This window comes from Schistocerca cancellata, chromosome 3 (assembly GCF_023864275.1).
Source record: "Schistocerca cancellata isolate TAMUIC-IGC-003103 chromosome 3, iqSchCanc2.1, whole genome shotgun sequence".
In the NCBI taxonomy this organism is placed as follows: Eukaryota; Metazoa; Arthropoda; class Insecta; order Orthoptera; family Acrididae; genus Schistocerca; species Schistocerca cancellata.
Window position 1 is genome coordinate 730,774,450 of NC_064628.1, and position 22,632 is coordinate 730,797,081.

At 32.0% G+C, this 22,632-nt stretch overlaps 1 protein-coding gene across 1 annotated transcript in view; it reads left to right on the forward strand.

Annotated features, from left to right (window-relative positions):
• The window catches only part of LOC126176540 (solute carrier family 22 member 7-like), a 114,961-nt gene that overhangs the window by 41,414 nt on the left and 50,915 nt on the right, over positions 1-22,632 (forward strand). The window contains exon 4 of the mRNA XM_049923696.1: positions 7,425-7,582. Coding sequence (XP_049779653.1) covers positions 7,425-7,582 — 158 coding nt within the window. The remainder of the gene's footprint in view (positions 1-7,424; positions 7,583-22,632) is intronic.

A 22,632-nucleotide genomic window follows, 5' to 3' on the forward strand; every position in this document is an offset into this window, starting at 1 on the left:
CCGTCACCTGGAATGCACTGTGCTGTAACGTATTGTTGTGTTACGAAAATAACTGTGTTACTGTAGACATGCCATAAAATTCATTACTAAAACATGTTTTACTTTTCACAAGTACGCAGAAATACTTTGCAGACATAAAACAGATACAGAGCAAAAGATATAATAAAAATGTGTCACTCATAAGTAGCGTCGTAGTATAATCTTGTAGATATCAAACATACCAAATACTGTGTCGTCTGTGACCTCTCAGAAAGTACTTCAAATAAAAATTTCTTTTCATGTAAATCAAAATTTTGCAGCAACACTTCATTAGTATTATATGATTCAAGAATGTGGAATTTATAGTCATGACGTAATGGTGCAACTAAAAAGTAAAAATGTACACACAATGAGACTGTAAGGTCTGTTCCCTATGAAAGTGAACTCGTAATATTGGTGTCTTTATAAGTTCCATAGGTTGTCGACTAGATAGCGGAATTCAAAACATCGCTGCATTAGAAATGTGACAAAACGTACTAATAACTTGAAGCGAAATATTTAATAGCAAAGAGTAAGTCAGAAAGCAAACTATTTCTCAATAAGCGGTTTTACATGAGAAATGTGGTGTAATCCTTTACTTTTCGTACTGCTCAGAGTTTAAACTTCAACGCAATTATCATGTGGTATATGTCGGATCCTGTAAGATTCAATGTAAAACAGAAAGAATTTGTGACTCAAATGTTTCTTCTTATGTGACAATGAATGGGCTTTAATGAGAAGTTTTTGACCAATGTGTAGTTTCTTTGCGTTTGTCTTACCATGTAGGTATCTACTTTCGTCTGCAGCAGAATTTATATCATTAACAGCTAAATCAATTATGTCTTTATGTCAAAGTTTACGTTTTTTCGGAAAAGGTACAAGCTCTCTGATTCCGTTCGGTGGTTCCTCATTCTTCAGTATAAGAATAGTTGCTAATGCAGTGGAGTCATGAGCCATTTCTTTCAGTACGTTTAGAAATAAGTGTCAGTATCTGTCCCAATAGTGATGCTTTCTGTGACAACAAAGTCTGCAAAGCTTATTGATTTATTTTATAATCCGTCAGACGGGTTACAATGTTAAGAGTAGAATGAAATAAAAAACAGACTTGCTTTTACGATTCCGAAGCATGAGTGAGCAAACAGCAGATCTGAATTGTGGTCCGTTATCTGAAATGACCTTGTCAACGTGTCCAACTTAACGTAAGAAATTTTTAACAGAGGCGTTGAATACAAACCGTCCAGTGGCTTTGCGTAACGGTGTGAAGCAAACAAATTTTCAAGTAAGTTCATCAGCGACTAGAACGTATGAAAATCCCTTCAATTTTTTGACAAGGGTTTCAAGAAGATAAACTGTAGCAAATTCTTTTAAGTTAGTAGGAATGATAGGAAACAATGGAGCACGGGTGTGAGATAGTAGATGGTTTAGCTTTTTGACAAAGTTTACAAATAAACAAGACTCTCCTAAACCTCTTTTCCATATTTTTAAAATAACAAGTCGTCCGAAGAACATGTTAACATTTTCGTGGACTAAAATATGCGTAGCTGAAATGAGTGTACCAGATGAGCTTATTAAGAAAATCGTCAGGAATACAAAGTACCCATAGCTCCTCATCAACAGTAAAACGTTTAAAGAGTATGTTATTTCTAACCAGACCATAATGACGAAACTGCGTGTGTTCCTTCATGCCATTTGCTTTTGCTACCTTTAGAAATCAGATCCTTGCTTTGTTCACAAGCGATGTCATTTAAAGATGTAGTAACGAAGTTTTCAAAGCCTTCTTTTTGAATGTAAGGAATACTCAAATTTTTCTGAAGGTTTGCTTCTGTGTTGCTTTTCTCAGCGCCAGCCGGTGCACGTGACAGTGCGTCCGCAACATTGTTTTCCTTGCCGGGAATATAGACTGATAGCTAACGCTTCCAGTTCAGTGACGGAATTATTTCTTTCAGATTTTGTTAGCACACGGCTAGCAAAGGCGGTTGTTTTCTAAACAGTTATGTCATTTTCTATGGCTTCTTGAAATAAATGGGCACCAAGTCCAACTTCAGAGGAATCTGTGCTAAGGCAGAAATCTTGTGACAGATCTGGGTGAGCTAAGATTGGTGGGTGAACTAGCGCTTCTTTCAAAGAATCAAATTCCAAATGTGCCTATTTGACCCAGTTCCAAATAGTGTTTTTGACACTGAGAGAACAAAATTTTGGGTGATACAAGAATTTTCATATTCGGGAAACGACGGTAGGATTGCAAGAGACCTAGAAAACTGCGAAATTGTTTTTTTGTGGATGAAACTGGAATGGCTCACACTGCTTCCAACTTTTCAGGATCTGGCTGAATGTCATCAGAAAAAATATTGGGTCCCAAAAACTTCGGCTTTGTCTTACAGAATTTAGATTTTTCCAAGTAAATTGTAATTCCAGATTCTGCAATAATACATAACACACTGTTGAGGATAGGATTATGTTGTTCCCAAGAGGCGCCTTTCATTAAAATATAGTCCATGTATGAGGTGATGTGTCGTTTTAAGAACTCAGGTAGTATGGAATTTAGTCCACGAATGAATGCTATGGAAGAAATTTTCAAACCAAAAGAAACTTTCCAAAATTGGTAACAAACACTGTAACAAAGAAAAGCCGTATATTTTCTACATTCTGTATGAAGTTCAATTTGATAAAGCTGGATCTGCGATCAATAGAGGACAACAATTTTATGGCATTGAAATTTTGAAGAAGTTCTTCCAACTTTTGCGGTCTGTCTGCTTCAGGAATGATAATGGTGTTTAATTGTCTCGAATCTAAGGCAAGCCTCTTCGATCCGTTATTCTTCTCAACAATGTATAACAGATTATTGGATGAGCTTACTTCTGGTTCAGTAATGACCTCGTCAATCATTGATTGTACTTCTGTTCTAACATGGTCCCTGTAATGTCCCAGAATTACATATGGTCTGAAGCAAAATTTAGTATGCTCAGGAATACGAAACTGGTAATGAAATCCTTTAATTGTTCCTGTTTTGTAATAGAAAACAGTGGAATGTGCTTGTAAAACGTCAAAAATATCCTGCCTATCAGTATCATTACAGTTCTCAACTGTTCGAATTTTTTCTGAATTAAAACTTTAATATTTAATACGTCATCAATATCATCTCTCTCAGTACTTGCAAAGTGATTATTAGTGTCAAGTTCCGTCGAACGTTCCAAACAAAAGGTAAGACCGATTGATTTCCTAGTCATAATTGTTCTGGTTCCTATATTGTCTGTTTCTATGGTTATCTCTGCCATAATCATTACCACAGAGTGGTGACCTTTCCTTGTAACTATTACTATTCTGCCAACTGTTGTCATACGGGATTGTCTGTTTTGGTCACGATTTACGCTACAATAATAGCCTTTTCATGTTAGGTTATTATTTCTATCGTCTAGGAAATGTGATGGATGTGAACTGCAATTGTTGTTGTTTTCCTGTTTTTGAATCATGCAACTGTCTGTATCAATTTCCAGTTTTTGCAACAGTCCCTCAAAAGCTTCTATGTCATATTTACAAAGTCCAACTAAAGTTATATGTGTTTAATTTTCAGGCAATTTAATTAAGCAAATGCGGATGAGTTCCGAGGGTCTGTACAGGTTTGACAAATACTGGTTCTTGTAAAACGTATCGTCAGAATATTTTACCGAGCTCGAAAATTCAGACTTTTCGAAATGTTTCATCATTATAATGCTGTGCTTTACTTGATCTTGAGTAGCCTGAGACCAATATATAAAATGGAAGCCATGGCACAAATCTTCACTGTGACAGTCGCGAATAACTGCTCTCATTCTTACAGCTGGTTCATTCCCTAAATAGCCACACATAAATTCGAATCTACGTTCTGATGACCAATTTGGAGGAAAGCAATGAGCAGGCTGATTAAACCATGCTTGTCGATTCTTCAATGTTTTAAATGTACGCGTAGAGACGAAGAGCTTATAGTCAAAGTCATCATGACGGCGAGTTGCAAATCGGTCATTGTTACGTCGTGTCGGTGGTTCCATCTCAAGGTTCGGTGCACCTAGCCAACTCCTTTCAAAATCTCCGTAATACCCAGTGTTTTGAATTTGTGATTCTTCAGTATTTCTAAATCCCACTTCCCCTGTCGTAGCGCAAGTATCCTCTGGAATATTAAACTCTTGTATCACGTGTGCCAACTCATCTTATACTTCCTGCATTTCTCATTTGTGTTGCGTACTGATATGTTTCTGACTTAGTTTCAATATCCCAATTTCTTCATACTCCTCTGTATCAGTAAGGGCTACCAGTCTTGTATCATTCAGGTCATCATCTACCTTCGTATATAAATTTGTTAACTGAACCGAAAGTTCGGCTCCTTTTCCCAATATTGAGCTAATTTACTCCGTTTGTTTTTCTGAACCAAATTTTAGAGTGTCCATTTGTGTCGAAATCGCATCTACTGTGTCCTTTAAGTATTCCTGATTATTCGCAAGTTGCGTAACCATATCGGTATGAAACTGAGTCAGTTTTGGTCTACAAGGTGTCGTGATTTTTGTGAACAATAACTGCAGTTCTTTTATGGCTGCTTCATGATTCTCTAATGTGTTTTCATGTTGCAAAAAAATAGGCTGAAAATCCTCACAAATTTGTGTTAGTACATCTTCAGAAATCTTTTGATGTTTCGATTCGATTTTGAGTAGCTCAGCAGTTACATCTTCACGTATTGGTTCAAGCGTTGTGTGTAACTTCTAAGATTTAGTTCCATTCTGTCTAACTTTTGAAGCTGCAACTGTCTTCGTTCCTCATTTTGTTCCATTGCGTCTAACGTTTGAAGAACGTGTTTCATTGTGTCTAACTTTTGAAGCTTTTGCTCCATTTGTCGCATTAATTGCAACAACATTGTATTAGTGACTGAAACATGTTCCTTCCTGCTTTTCGGCAGTGCATTTGCGGTGGCAGTATTCGTATTTTTAAAAGCAGAGTATATGCCTTGACTTAATTGAGATAAGAGTGATGACGCAAAACCTGAGTCAACGATATTTGCAAGATTTTGTTCTGTCATTTCACGTTCTAGAGGCGATATCTGTTACTGACCGATCGTTCGACAATACTTCCCTGTTCACAGATTGTTTCAATGTCTATTCCGTGATTACTGAGTGGTCTCTGTCCTTATGGACTATTACCAAATTACTGTCTTGAACATTTGTCAGTTCGTTACTAGGTGGTGCTGACAAAATACGATCTTCACTGTCATTTCACAGTTTGCTGTGGGGCCTACTTTTGAGTTTTTCACATGCCATGATTATCACAGTATTTCATATGATAACACACTACAAACAATTTGAAAGGCAAAAATGAGGACACACTGAAAATAATATATATCTAATTAATATCAAAAGTGAAACTTCCTGGCAGATTAAAACTGTGTGCCAGACCGAGACTCGAAATCGGGACCTTTGCCATTCTCGGGCAAGTGCTCTACCAACTGAGCTACTCAAGCACGACTCACGCTCCGTCCTCACAGATTTACTTCTGCCAGTACCTCTTCTCCTACCTTCCAAACTTAACAGAAGCTCCCCTGCAAACCATGCAGAACTAGCACTCCTGAAAGAAAGGATATTGCGGAGATATGGCTTAGCCACAGCCTGGGGGATGTTTCCAGAACGAAATTTTCACTCTACAGCGGAGTGTGCGCTGATATGAAACTTCCTGGCAGATTAAAACTGTGTGGCGGACCGAGACTCGAACTCGGGACTTTTGCGTCCCCATTCCCTGAACTCACCATATCAGAAAGAGGCCGAACACGTCTTGGATGTGACTGATCGTGGCATCAGAGCTACAGCTTCCAGGAATTTAAGGGAATTCTGAGACTTGTGCGTGCAGATGTGGTGCCACTTCCCTCCAGCATCCTACGAAGGCCTCACAGCTTCCATGCCACGATGCGTCGCCGCTGTTATGCGTGCCAGAGGTGGACATACCGGCTATTAGGTAATTTGTCACAACGTTCTGGCTGGTCTGTGTGTATCTTTCTCCGCCATGCATGAAAACTTGTAACTTTATTACGGTATCACTAACTATCTTCAGTGCATGTAATAATAATTATTTTAAAATATTTTAATATTCAAGCAGTGAAGCATTTAAACGCACCTTAATGTTATTCATAAACTTTTCTCTATTTCTGAACAACGTAGGTTCATCATTGTTGTAAACATCATACTCAAGACTCACACATAATTTAATTACGGTTTAACAATACCGCTATTAAGTAAATCGAACATTGAGGTTATATGTTAATTACAAAAATTATTACAAACATTAAACTTTTTTTATAATGTACACTTCCCCAGCCCTGATCAGTCTTCTGCAGCATGTCTGCTTGTATTATCTTCTCAGCATATTCGCTTCTCAGCGTGGATACCAATTGAACAATGGGAATAATTACGCCATTCACCGTTCTATTAATCAAAGTTAATTAACTACCTTCTATTAAAATTATCTTGAGATGACATGTTGCAGTGGGAATTACCGGTTAACTGTTATGGCATGACTGACTGTAGCTATATAATCAAAAGCTAAGCTGAAACCCGGGCATCTGCTTTTATGTAATTCGTTCTTTTTCCATTAACAACATAGTACTGCTAGGTCACCCTCGTCACTCCGTATAGCGTTGTTAGCTCCATGCAGCACCTGCTGCGATGTAGGGATGTCTACTGAGGACCTCCATTCGACGCACGCCACCCGCGGAGTACTGGTACCTCAAACAAATATTGTAGCATAAAACAAATATTTAGACATTTACAAGGTATCACCTATCAATATCCTTCTGTACTATTTGATTATTATAAATGCGATAAGAGAATTATCTGTACATGTGCTTGCTCATGTAAAGATGAGGAGAATACAGAGAATTTCGCACCTGTAACGCTTATGGGACAATTTCCGAATTTAATTGAGCCAAATTCTGCTACTTCACAGTTACTGCTCTCTTTAATCTTGACTCTGCTACGCGGTTTTTACATATCAATTCATGTAAATTCATGTCTCGCAATAGCTCGCCAATATCAGAGCAGTTTCAGCACAACCTTATTTACGCGACCCATTGGCCATCAGCGACTTATGTGATCTCCTCAAGGGGATGCTTACATGAAGCGTTAGCGTGTCGAAGATACTTGCAAACTGAGGCAAGTTACTGAGATTACTAGGCATCTGTAACCCCATAGTATTGTCCTTTCTCCATAGCTAGAATCCTTAATCGAGAATGGAGCTGCTCCCGGTGCAATAGATCCTGACAGAACAGCAGAATAGTATGTTAGTTTTCCTGAATCTCTTGAAGGGATTAGTAATCACAGTATGAGTGCCTTAATAAGTACGAAACCACCCTCCTGATGCTGAATAACGTTGCTCACTTTCATTTACGATTGTAGGTATGGACGGCAGCTCCTGCAGTTCCTCTGCCTGGTTGCCCACATGATCAGCAGACTGCTGCTGGTCCTCACACCAGACATCCTGGTGCTGTTCATCCTGGCACAGTCCCTTGTATCAGCAGCGGCCGGACCTATGCATGAATCTGCTTTGTCTGTCGGTAAGTGCATGAACACACGCAACTGCTGTCATTGCATTAACGTTTTATGACTATGGTTTACATACTAACTGTTCTCAGAACTTCAGGAGATAGAAATAACACCAAAAAGTCACCGTAATGGCATCCGAAAATTTATGGAACACGTATCAGGATAGGTCTTGTCAATAAATGCAGTTAATTGTTATCCAATCAGCAAATTAAAAGGCAACAAAATGGATATATCGTAGCTCCTATAAGTCTCGAAATCGAACTGCCCATGTTGTGATCCTGATGTTCACTTGCGTGGAGTCTCACACTCAGTCCAATGCTTTATCCGTAAGTTTTTCCTAGGAGACTTGATGGGCCTTCCAAACGGAGTAGAATATCAGGATAGGAAACAGGCGTGCCAAGACCAGGGAGCAGCTGACATAAAACGTTGGTATTACAGAAACAAGATATTTGCGGTCAGAATGCCGTAGGTATTCAATTTATGGCTGTAAGACTGCATTATTTTTTCTGAAAAATTAGTAAATCATTTACGTACCAGACTGTAATAAATGCTGTATAATTGTCAACCCTTTTGGCATATGTCAACTTCCGCGTGTATAACTCGACAAGACACGCTACTTGGGAATATTCGAAAATGTCGAAAATACTCAGTCATTCCTATTTAGAACAAAATATACGCTGTACCAATACTAAGAACTATCTGCGTTCTTAAGCGACTGTCTTTGAAATGTAGGGAAATCGGCAGTAGACTCTAATAAAGCGTAATCAGACATCCCTACGTAATGCCCAGTTTACGACAAGTTGTCAAGAGAATCTACCTCGCCAGTATAAAAGGAGGCAAAGCATATAGTATTGGCAGTTGGAAGGCACTAATGGGAAATGGGATTGGTCAGGATATCTCAGTGACTTTGAACATGGCCTGATCATGGGATATATCCTATTCATCAACGTATCTGGGATATTACAAGTGCTTTCAAACTGGCCACATCGACTGTTTGTGATGTGACTGTGATACAGGAAATGGGACTGTAATGGGAAATGGGATTGGTCAGGGTATCTCAGTGACTTCGAACATGGCCTGATCATTGGATATATCCTATTCATCAACGTATCTGGGATATTACAAGTGCTTTAAAACTGGCCACATCGACTGTTTGTGATGTGACTGTAATGCAGGAAGACGAAGAACAACCACAGCTAAGCCACAATCACGCCGACCTCACGTAGTAACGCACAGGAGAATTGCGCATTGCGGTGGGAGGCTACAAATAACCGGAAGGGAATCGCCCACGGGTTGGACGGTGCTACCAGAAGCCCAGCTAACACAGTGAGTAGTGGGCACAGTGGTCAGCACCTCCTTATAAACCAAACATTTCTGAAGCAGTGCCACACTGGTCTTAAAGAGCTGTAAAGAGTGATGCCACCGGACAGTGGATGACTGGAAACAGAGCCACTAATCACGCTGCAACCTGTGCAAATCAGATGGAAGAGTTTGGGAGATGCCTGGGGAACGTTACCTCCTACCGTATACAACGCCAAGAGCGAAGTACGGAGGAGGGGGTGTTACAGAGTGGGTCCCCATATTATGCTTAGAAAACGGTAACTGATTAAGATATAAGCACATTTTACTCCATATCGTACGTCAGAGGAACAGTTCGGAGACGTTGTTGGTATGAGTATGACATTCCAACCAGTCATAAAGCAGCGTCTGTTAATCAACGATTTTTGAAAACCAGCATTCCTGTAACGGACTGACCTGTCCAGATAACGGATTCGAACACAATGGATCACCTTTGGGATGAGACAGAACGTCTGGCAAGTTGTCCTAAATTTTGAGAAAAAAGTGTAAGCTATATGGAAATACGTGTATTACTAAATATGTACACAAGTGCTCGGATTAGAAGGGTGTAAGACGATGATGAAGTGTTTCGCTCCTATTCTTAAATTTGTACATCGAAGAACCAATGTCGGAAATAAATGAAAGGTTCTAGATTGGGATTGAAATTAAAGGTGAAAGGATATCAGTGTTAAGATTCGCTGATGACGTTGATATCCTCACTGAAAGTGAAGAAGTCTAATGACTACGGAATAGTAACTGAGAGTGAACTGGAGAAAGACAAGAGAAGTTACAAGTAACGTAAATGAGAACTGTGTGACACTTAACATCAACCTTGGTGATAACGGGGTAGAGTAGACGAGGTTAAGGAATTTGGTTTCTTGGAAGCAAATAACCTATGACGTTTGATGCAAAGGAGGACGTAAAAAACAGATTGATGCTACGAGGATGTAGAAAACGGAGTACTACAAGCAAGAAGGAATTCCTGCCCAAAAGTAGTATACTCGTATCACATGTAGGCCTTAATTTGAAGAAGAAATTTCTGGGAATATGTACATGGAGCACATCATGGCATGGTAGTTGGTCAAAGAATTTGGGAAAACCGTAAAACAAGAGCATCGAAACAGAAGCATGTTGAAAATGAAGAGGACCAGTAAGGTAAGGTCACAGGAAGTACTCTGTGTAACCGACAAAGATAGGAACAGACAAGAAGAATGAACAGTATGATAGGGTGCATGGTAAAACATCAGGAAATACCTTCCACGTTACTACAGAGAACCATAGAGGGCAAAATCTGTAGAGGAAGACAGAGATTGCAGTGTACCCAACAGATAAGTACGTAGATAGCAATTGCTACACTCAAATGAAGAGTTTGGCAAAAGAGACGAATTTGTTGGTGGCTGCATGAAACAACACAGAGGACTGATGACTAAAAAGAGAGGCAATTGGTAGATAGACCGCATATTATTTTCCACTAATGCGTTTCGCATTTTACTATTTGGACATGTAATCGGAACACCAGAGAACAAGATCATCAGGAGAATAATAAAAAAATTGTGCAATAGTTATTACAACATTAAATAGATTACATAAATCAAAGAAAATATGGATGAAGAACAGATAACATTGGAAGACCGAAGCAACAAACCTGATAAAATCACGAAACAAACTGGACTCCAAACGAGAAGCAACAAACAGACAAAGAAAGGGTGATTTCCAATGAAGAAAGAGGGATAAGATCGGAAAGAATGAAGTACTTGGCTGACAGAAAACTAGAAAACTTTTTATATAAAGTGGGCTAGGGTGGTGCATTGAAGGCCAGAAAATGTAAATAAATAAGATGTCCACAAATAGTTTTTATAAAGTAGTGTACATTCACACTCATTATCATCTACATATTCTTCAGCGAATTTTCCTCAGAACCCTTCTGTATCTGTCTTACCTTGATCATGATCATCAACATATTTCTCAGGGTATATTCCTCAGTACTCTTCTGTCTAAGGGTAGGCGCAAATTAAGACATGTATAGCGTGTCTGGCGCCACGCAGTGCAGTGCGTGTAATTGTAACTTCACGGGTTCAAATGGGACTGCGGAAATAGTGACGCAAGGTGACTGGGATGTTACACATGCCTGCGACAGATCGCGCGGGTTTGTAGTTGTGGCACAGTTTATCGCGCTGCACTTTGTGCGTGCCTCACTAGCACTGTGGGAAATTTGAGGTGGGGAGCGGAAAAGTATTCTGAGTAGACAAAAAAATGTATGTTCTGGCTCACTAGCACAGTTTTAAGAAAATGAGAATATCGCTCGTTATCCAGACTTTTGTGAAAAACGTGTTTTTTAAGACTATATTAAGAATAAGTATATAAACAAGCATTTTTAGTTCATTTTTAGCCCCCAAAAAATTGTCCTATTTTTAACTTCTATAAAAAAAGTGTTTTTTAAAATTATACTAAAGAATAAGTATAGAAAATTATTTTACATTGTGAACATAAGTAATTTATTAGTAAACAGAAGTAAATTTATTACATTGAGAACTCTATATCATGAAATACATTATTTCTATTTTTAACTTTTATATTTTCATTTTATTTGTCATCTTTTAATTATATCAAAATCAAAATCGTCAATTTATTTAGAAAATCAATGTGTTAAATTAACTTTAAAATCATTATTAAGTTCTAGACAAAGTTGTTCTCTAAATCTAGTATTAAAGTATTCACAGTCCATGATATTATATAATACATATATCTCTACCACATTAACTATTCTAATTTCTTTAGAAATACTTAAATTATTTAGCTTATTGATAAAAGTAGTCTCTATTTATATAGAATAAATTATATCAGCTTTATATATAATAATTTTTATTAGATTTTCAGGAATGAGTAAGGACCATATGGTAAAGTATGTATTATATTTTCTAAAACATATCTTTTATTATCATGAGGACTTAGCGCTTTATTATACTCTTTAACTGTACGTATTTCATGTTTTTCACTTTCAACTACATTAAAATCTCTGTTATTCTATATTCTCAGATAAACAATCTTTATAATCTTGTAAACTTATTTTGTTATAATAACACATTTTTTTAAATTCCTTCAGATTTCTTTTCTATTTTGTCACCAACTTTATAAACATACAACTTGGCTCTTAAACTACAAAATACTTCCATTATGTTTCCATTATGTTCATCTTTCATTTTACCAACAACTTTCTTGTTTACATGCGGACTATTATATATATATATATATATATATATATATATATATATATACATATATATATATAATGTTGGAAAAATCAATTGTATCCTAATTATATCAACATAAATTGGTTTATTAAATATTATTTTAGTTTTGTTCATATAAACAGCAGCAAGATTTTCAGTAAATGTAGTTCTATTTTTAAAGTTTGGTTTAGCTACAAGTTTATCACATACTTTATTACTTGAACCTAATTTATATCTTATATTTCTCATATTCTCCATTGTTTCACCAAATTCAGAATTATTCATTAATTTATATAAATCATTTTCAAAATCATTTGTAGCTTAAGTTCTGTGCGTTTGGATCTATATACTTCTTTAACCAATCAGAGTGTTTAAATTTTAAAACTTTATACATTTTTGTAAATTTAATTCCTAAAGATAATTAATGTTTAAGATTTCGATTATGTACTACATAATTACACATTTAATATAAACTAGTTATTGATTAACTTTCATTTGCACCTGGAATAAGTTTTTATTCAGGAGCTAGCTGTAATTCTTTAAATAAATCATGTAATTTTTAAGATTTTCTAGACCTACTTTAAATATATAGCCATATTGACTACTGTCTGACATTCCACTTATTCTTGTACAATCAAAAATATTGGGTTCATCACATTTTAATCCATCATATGATAAATATTGATTCATAGCGTAACCATATAAATGATTTGCATCTAGATGCATTATTTATTAAATATTTCTTTATAATTTAATCTTTTAAATGTTTATTATTAATTGCTTTTACATATATTTTACAACGTTGTGAAATTCCACCTCTTATTCCTTTTTCAACCATGAGAAGCATATGATAATCATTTAATAATTCGGAATTTGCTTTATAATTTTTAACATTGCGTCCCATGATAAACCTGATACAGCAAATTACCAAAAAGGATCTAGATTTTATGTTTGTATAAATTTTTTTTTAAATTTTCAAAAACATTACAAGACAATAATACATCAGTTTTAAGTTATAAATCATTAAATTCACTAAGGTTCTTAACCGTGACTTGATCCCACACTATTTTTTTCATAACCTTCATCACTTATGTCACAATCATTTAATTCCCTATAAAATGTACCTTTTTTGATAATTGAGTTTCTTCAATTTTTTTTCAATTCTCCATGTAATCATAAGGATAAATACCTTTTCTAATTACTAAGATAAATAATTCAGGAGAAAAATACTTCTTAATTTCTTTCATTAATTTTTCTTCAAATTTGAAACTTTATAAAGTGAAGAAGCGATAAATTTAAATGTATCAACACATCTCATTTTTAATTGTTTTGTATACTTACTAAAACTAAGGTATTGATTTTCATTATTTGGTTTTAATTCTATTTCTGTATCATCATAACCAAGATCTCTTACAAAAAGATGAGTGTCGTTTCCAGATAAATTATGAAAATAAATAGGTATGAAATTAGGTTGTTTTAGTTTTTAATTACAAATGTTACATAATGGAGCAATTAATTTTCCAGTTAAATGAACATGGTGGTGTAATTTTTTATCTTTTTTTGTATGAGGACATTTACATAGAGTACAAATTGTAGATTTTATACAAATATTATATTCATCAACATGAAGTGGTTTTATTTCTTCAATTTCAGAAAAAATTCTTCCAATTTCTTCAACTTCTTGTTTTACTCATTCTATAAATTTTTTATGAATATCTGGTTTTCTATAAAAACATGATCTTTATAATTTCCATATATATATATATATATATATATATATATATATATATATTTATTTATTTAATATAATAACAAAATACATTTCATCTTTTTGGCATTTCATTGTACATGGTGTATTTGGATTTGGTTCACAATTATCCGTTTTTCAAAGTTAACTTTCAAAATCAGCATAAATAAAAAATGGAACTCTATGTATAAATTGATAAGATTTAAAATGTACAGGTTCTGCTTCACCTGGCATTTCAACTGTAAATGGTTTATTAGTTAAACAATTTTTGTGTGTTCATCTAATTTATCTTTACTATAAAAACGTAATAACCATAAATCACAAATAGATTTTACTTTAATATGTTTTGTCATTCGACATAAAACAAGTCCACATAAATTTTTCATATAACAATCATGTGAATAATTATCTTATTTAACATAAAGTAGATTTACAAGTTTTCCTTTTTAGCTTTTGTTACTTTTAATGGACACACTTGAAAACATTCATCTTCCTCATCAAATGAATAAACATTAATACATACATCAATTATTTTTTCTCCTTTTCGAATATCATAAACTAGAGCAGGAAATTCAATGTTTTCAAGTTTTTTATCAAGATCAACACCAACTTCTTTATATTTTGTTATTCTTTCAGCATTCTTTTCCTACAGGGAACAAAGTTGATTTTATAGACCACAGAAAATATTTTTGGTTATCATTTTTCACATTAATATGTGCTTTTTTGTTTTTTATTACTTCAGATAAATAAATATAAGATGATCCACTCAGAGGAACATATTTGTTAATTGCTAATTGTAAACCAATAATTCTATTTAATGACCATCCACATCCCTGAGTTTGAAAATTATATACATTTCTAAAATATGTCTTTTACCATATTTGAATATCTTATTTGAATCTTCGGCTGTTAAAACAGTATTATTTGGTGTCTGTTGTCCTAATTCTTGTACTTTTTCATTTTTTCATTTGTTTGTAGTTTATAATCACAATATAATTTAAAATTTATCTTTATACCTTGATGTACTTTCAAATTGACTTCAACAATCTTAAAAATTTTTGTTTTTACTGCATTTAAATCTTGATTAGGATCAAGAATATCCATATTATTTTCTAAATTTTTTGTATGTAATGCGTTTCAAAATGCCTTTTCAACAAAGTAACCTTAAATTAGTTTTCTAGCTTTTGGTTTTCAAAATACATTTGCAGAAAACGGAAATATTCCTTTTAATGGCTTATCTTCTTTAGTTAGAAAAAGGTCATAAATATCATAATATGGTAACTTTTCCAAAAATTATCACTAACTTCGACTTTATTATTTTTACCAATATTTTTGTGTTTATCACTTACTTCATCAGGTATATAAATATTCAAAATAATTTCATAATTTTTACTTGCATCTCTTATATAATTTTTATGATTTTCACTTACTTCAGATGTATTATTATCAACAATATTTGTATTATTTTCACTTGCTACAGGCATATTATTTCTAACAATATTTGGATGATTACTAATAAAAATTGTACGGTTATTATTAATTTTAATCTGCCAGGAAGTTTTAATAATAAACTTAATTAAATCAGCCAAACATAAATTTGAATATCCTTGTAAACTATTCTCTTTATACCATTCACAAAGTCTTGCAACAGTATACCTATGTAATCGATAAGCAATTTGTTCTAGTTGAACAGAAATGTTATGTTCAAGTTTGCTCTTCTATTTGTTACAAAAAATGGTTTAATAGATTCGTAACAATTATTTTTATTAATAAAATGAGGATTATTTAATAGATGCACACAGATTATTATAAAATAAATAATTATTCAAATAGAGAATTAGTTTTAAAAAAATTAGTTTTTAATGAATTTGTTTAACAATCAGTTAGTTTATTATTTAGTTTTTAAACTATTAGTTTGTAACAATTAGTTTTTAATAGAATTAGTTTATTATTTAATTTAAAAAATTAGTTTTACAATTAATTACTTTCTAAAGATTAGTAGGCCTTTCTATATGTTACAAAAAAATTCATTAGATTAGTAAAATTTATTTTTTTAACAAAATGATAGGTATTTAATGGGTGGCTTATTAATTATTCATAAAAGATTATTATTTAAAGTTAAAGCTTTCTTACTCTTAAAATATTCTAAGGCACATTTCTTACATTTATTATTATGTTTATCTTTTATGTGCTGTGCTATGTAAAAACAATTTTAATCTTTTATATGTTGAAAAAATTACATTTCTTTTTTCTTCACTTATAACTTCTTAATTATTCATTGTAGATTCATTTTCCCTCTTTGTATGATCTTCACTTGGATTTTCGTCTTACATCTTCCTTGAAATAATATTCAGAAAATTTTTTCCACATTTAGAAGGATTTCGATTTTTCCAGAATGAGATTTTCACTCTGCAGCGGAGTGTGTGCTGATATGAAACTTCCTGTCAGATTAAAACTGTGTGCCCGACCGAGACTCGAACTCGGGACCTTTGCCATTTGCGGGCAAGTGCTCTACCATCTGAGCTACTGAAGCCCGACTCACAGCCGGTACTCACAGCTTTACTTCTGCCAGTTTCTCGTCTCCTACCTTCCAAACATTACAGAAGCTCTCCTGCGAACATTGCAGAACTAGCGCTCCTGAAAGAAAGGATATAGCGGAGACATGGCTTAGCCACAGCCTGGGGGATGTTTCCAGAATGAGATTTTCACTCTGCAGCAGAGTGTGCGCTGATATGAAACTTCCTGGCAGATTAAAACTGTGTGCCTGACTGACACTCGAACTCGGGATCTTTGCTCTACCATCTGAGCTACTGAAGCAAAGTTTCAGTTCGATTTTTATTGTAATTTTCTTCAAGATATTTATTTTAACATGGCCTACATATAGTTCTATAACCATCTTTTGAGTATGTTTGGAAAGTAAAATTAACAACTGAATTCTAAGTATTACAATATTTACAAAACTTAATTTTTACAGAATAATCTTGTTGAACTCACTCCATTTATATAGAGAAAAATTATTAGAAACATAAAAAAGTAAAATTTTTAATTTTAAATTATTCATATAAATAATTTTAAAAATAATTATCACTAATAATCATCATCAGATTCGTAACCATTATTTCTAAATTGTCGATTTCTATCAAATAAGGGATTAATAGAGCTTGTAGTTATTGCTAAAGAATCCAGTGCAGATATTGTATCTTTTAATGTTGGTCCATTATTTTCAATAATAGTTCAACATAGAAGACCATTTTATATATCCTTTAATCACTGGTCGATACATTCTTTATGAATAATGTGATTGCAGCTTGCTTTAGCTAATTGGTTATTATATTAATGACTTAAACAAACAGGACATTGAATTTCCATTTCACATCCCTCAATTAGTACTTAAGTTGCTTTTACTTTAGTTCGCATTTCGTTTTGGTTCTCCATTTATAAGAAAATAATTTTATTAGATTTATAAAAAAATTATACCCTGTAAATTTTGTACTGAATCTTTCAGTACATTTATTACTTTAGGGATAAATTCAGATGCTTTGTGACAATCAATACCTAACAAAGATAAATCAATTGCACCACCTCTAACTACTCTTACGTAAATTCACTGTATTTATAGAAGATATCATCTTTGAAATAATACAACAAACCATTTGTGTATCTAAACACAGAATTCATTTTTGGTGGTAATCCTGGAAATTTTCTAGTTATAGTTTCCTGTAATTTTGTTTAAAAGTACATTCATCTAATTCTACATAGAAGTATGCATTACAGAATAAAAATTTTCTTCCTGAATAACTGTTTACTATGCTATGTAATAAAATATTTTTATGTAATCATATTGTAACTATTGACTTTGAATTCCCGAAATTAATTGTAATGTGTGTAAATTTACCATAAAAACATATCGTCAACATATATTACAATTTAACCACTTTGTCCTTGATATATGCCATCTATTTTTTGTAAATCTTGTGGTAGTTATTAATTGTGGTTTATTCTCATTATCAAAACCCACTTACGAAAAAATATACAAAATTCCGTTTGAAAATAGTAGGTGATCACATTTTTTAAGTTTGCATAATGATTCAATTGGTTAAGTTGTTATAGTTGACATGGTAATAGTAGTATTAGCAGTTGTTTTTGTTGCTGGTGTATTTGTTTGTGTTCCATGTAAACTTTTAATAGCATCCATATCATCAGATGATTGTAAATGTGAACCATCATAGTAATAATACACAATTGGTTCAAGTACATCTGAATGTTCTAAACCGAATGCATGACTGATTTCATGTGCTACAGCTTCAAACAGATTTGTTTGATATTTTGGTGCATTTTTATCAATTTCCAAGTACCAGTTTTCATCTCTATCCATATCTATTTGTAATGGATCATTATTCATATTTGGAAAAAAATTTATGACCTAACACATTTCCTTTGCCATCTAACTCCTTTGGACAACGTTGACCATTAAATTCACATAAATGTGTTCGGCTTTTACCTATAATTAAATTATCATGATCATTGATATCATGAATAAACTGAATACCATTATATTTCTGCCATAAACTAAAATCTCTATTTCATATTTCTAATACTCTTTTATTTGCTCCTTTTTAATTCCATTTTATATTCTTTTTTCCATTTATACAGACTAGTTCTATAACTATCAAATGAATGTTTTACACAACATTTAGTTTCGTTCATAAAACATAACGTTTCTTCACTTAATTCACCAGCAACCTCAAGATTGTGTGTTAGTTGAAATAACATTAATGATTCTCTTAATAATTCGTCACTAACTTGGGTTATTTCAGTTTTTGGTGAAATATCTAAGTTCCCAAAATCAACAAATGTTTAGCTGCCTTATTATTTTGCAGTCCTAAACCTGGTGCAGCTACTATTATTTTCACAAACAACAACAGAGATATCTTCATTTCAGTAGAATTAAGAATAATATAATACATAAAGTTTTTTTCATTTAAATTTCACTTAATCATAAATAATACTTAAGGTACTTTTTATTGTTTGCAAAAGTAAAAAAAAATAATTCTCTTAAATGGAATCAATTGTACAGCTGTACAACAACAAGGTTACATACAAAAACAATAAGTTTTCATGATTAATAATGAAAAAATAATCCATGGTTTCAAGTAAAAGATGTTGCACAGATATTAGAGTATAAAGTACAGACGATGCAATTAGAAAACATGTAGATATTGATGATAAAGTAAAATATGAACATTTATCTAAACCTGGTAAATTACCGGTGTTAAAAGGCAATGAAATATCTTCAATATTTATCTGGATTATATTCACTAATTTTATCTTCTAAAAAAGAAGAAGCTTAACAATTTACAAAATTGGTTACTCATGAAATTTTACCATCAATTAGAAAACATGGTGAATATAATATTAGAAAAGAGATAATTGATGTGTATGAATATCAAATAAAAGACAAAGATAATTGTATGCAACAACTACAAGAATTGAATAAATTAAACACAGAAATAAATTAATTAAAAGATGATAGAATGAAAACGAATGATGATCATATTCAAAATTTGAGAGATTCAGTTAATATTACTTCAGAAATAATAGGTACAAGAAACGAAGAAATAAATAGTTTAGCACCACACAGAGTTCCTAAAACAAACGATGAAGTTTAAGAGCAACATCGATTCTTTTAAAATAATTTGATGGTGTATGTGAATATAAATATTATGTCATTAGAACACAACAAAAAATTTACCCTAGCAACTATATTAAACCGAAGATAGCCATCCAAATTATGAAGAAATGTTAAGATTGAAGTATAATCCTAATTCAATAAATCTGTATCAATGAATGAAACAAAATTTAAGTATTGTCTTTCATCTGAACTATTTCAATATTTTGAATAACTGTACACAAGAGCAATTGATTAATGATTTAACTAGTATTCATCATCATTATGAAATTTTATAATATAACTTAATCTTTATTTACCCAACTGGTATATGAATTATCAAAACCAAACCACTTAACATGAACTTTATTACCTTTATTTTTAATTTTTTTTTCAACTTAGTGTAAATCAGGATATTTCATTGTTATAGTTCTTGTTCATAAAAATGTCCTTTTATATCTTTTAATTTTTATGTAATTGGATTAGAAGATATAACATCTTAAATTTCAAATATTTCTGTTTACCTATTAGCCGCATAACCTTTTTGATAAAGACCTTTAAATTTACTAATTTTCACTTTATCACCTTTGTTAAATTAAGCAGCATCTGAAGTAGACTTTAGTCTCTGACTAGATACAGTGTTAATTATTTTTAAGTTTCTTTCATTTACTTCTTTTGGTTTCTAGTCTTATTGTAGAATGTTTTGCATTATTATATTCATCAACTAGATTTAAACTAAGTTTAACCATTTATAATTCCCATGTAAAGCAAATTTCTGCCACATTTCTTCTTTAAGTGTTCTGTTAAATCATTCTACAAATGTTAATTTTAATTCTGAAAAATTAGAATCATGATTAATGATATATTTTTCAATAATTCTTTAAATTCTTTGTTATAGTATTTTTTACCATTATCCGTTTGTAAATTATATAGTTTTCCATGTATAAATTTTTTTAGAAAACATGAACTATATTTTTATATGTCTTATCTTTAATAAGAACAGCAATTGCATATCTTGAAAAACATCTATTACGGTAAATAAATATTTATAACCTTTGTTTATTTTAGAAATACCTAAAGTGATTCCAACTAAATCAGCTAACTGCAAATCATCTATACCAAAAGAAACATTTCTTCTTTTAAAATTCTTTCTCAGTTGTTTATGTAATTAATTAATTATTTCTTCACGAATATTATTATGTAATTTTTTAACAAATATTCTCTTTTTATCTTTTCATATTGTACAGACCTTCCATAATTTTTCTTTCATTTTTAGTTGTTACTCTATGTGGATTATGTGTATCAGTTAACCTTTTACACTTTAAACGATAAATATGATAATCATGTAAAGTATGATTTTCCATTGATACATATAAAAAATTTAATAAAATTAAAATTAATCTGATTTTTCCAATTCTTCTAGATCTTTACCTACTTTTCTGTCTAAGCTATATTTAATTTCTGATTCTAATGATTTAACTTAACTTTATACTGAATCAATTTCATTCACTGCAGTAATGACATTTCTTTCTGTGTCGTTTATTTCTTTATTATAATGTTCCAAAATACCATCTATAATACAATTTCTTTGGTTTACTCCGAAAGAATCTAGTTATAATCTTCTTTATTAACATAGTTATTCAGAGATATTTCTATTTCCTATTTTGTAAAAAAATTCTTAAATGGGTTGTTGTTATCTTGATGAATCTGATTAATTTTTTCATTAAATCATGTATTGTTGAAATAGTTATCAAATTGGGTTAAAATGATTGTGAATTCAGGTTATAACATATTCCTTTTTCTAAGTATTGTTTAGTTACAGCATTATTAACACTAATTGGAGCTTTTAAATCTACTAATCTTCTATTTTTAAAATCTACATAGGAATTAGTTACTTTAAAAACCACATGTAATTCTTTGTTAAGTTGTTTCATAACACTTTCGATTTTGTGATCTAGTTTTACATATAGTTGTTTATTTATAACACTCTCTAGTGGTCCAAAAAGTCTGTCAATACATTTCCATCACTTTTAGGCATCAGCTAATTTCCAAAATGTCCATTTATTAAATCTAAAATATCATTAAAATTATATTTATCACATCATAATTTTAAAACGAATAAACATAAATGACCACATATTACTTTATAAAAATTTAGTTTTTTCCTGTATTGTAATATAGTTCACATTTTCCTAAATAGTTAACTAATTGTTTTGGTATACTACCACCAATTGAATCAGAAAGAACGTCTTTAGAAATTTTATTATAATAACCAATCCAATGTGTACTGGGATTGTCATTTGTTTCATAATTAACTATACCACATTCAATTTTTAATGGTCTAGTTACTAATGCATAAATCATATATACATCATGAAGGTGTTTAATTTTTAATTGTTTAGTAAGTTCTTCTATATCAAAATTACTTAATGCATTAGGATATTTATAAATTATTTACTGGAACTTTTTTCTTTGATTCCTTTATTCCATTACCAGCAGCTTCTTTCTCCATTTATAAGTTATGTCTTTATTGTTCTTCTAATTCCTTACCAGCTTTCTTTTATTTAATAATATATTTGCTATAGCTGCAGATCCAACAGCTAAAGAACGAACTGGTGCTATTTATGGTAATGCAGCTAATAATAATGTAAATCATTGGCCTTCATGTTGTGTCAATCTTTTACCATCTCTCTTTTTTTTAGATATTCAATAACTTTTTTAACATCAGGAATAGCTAATGTAATAAGTAAATTTCTGTCAACTTTTTTTTTCCTTTTTTGAAATTCTGTAAAATGGTTCAATTGCATTTAATTGTTCATTATTTAATTTTAATTTAATTGACTTTGGTTTACTTTTACCACTATATGCAAAGCATAATCAACTGTAAAGTTATTCATTTATAAAATTAAAAATTTAATAAAGATTTTTATATAGTATAATGTATGAAGATTTTTTAAATTAATAAACCCCAACAATTTTCATCAAAGTTAATTCCCATACATTAATTTTTCATACATTATTCCTCTAACTACTGTTGCTGCTACTTTTTCACAAAATGAAGCACCATTTGCTTACATT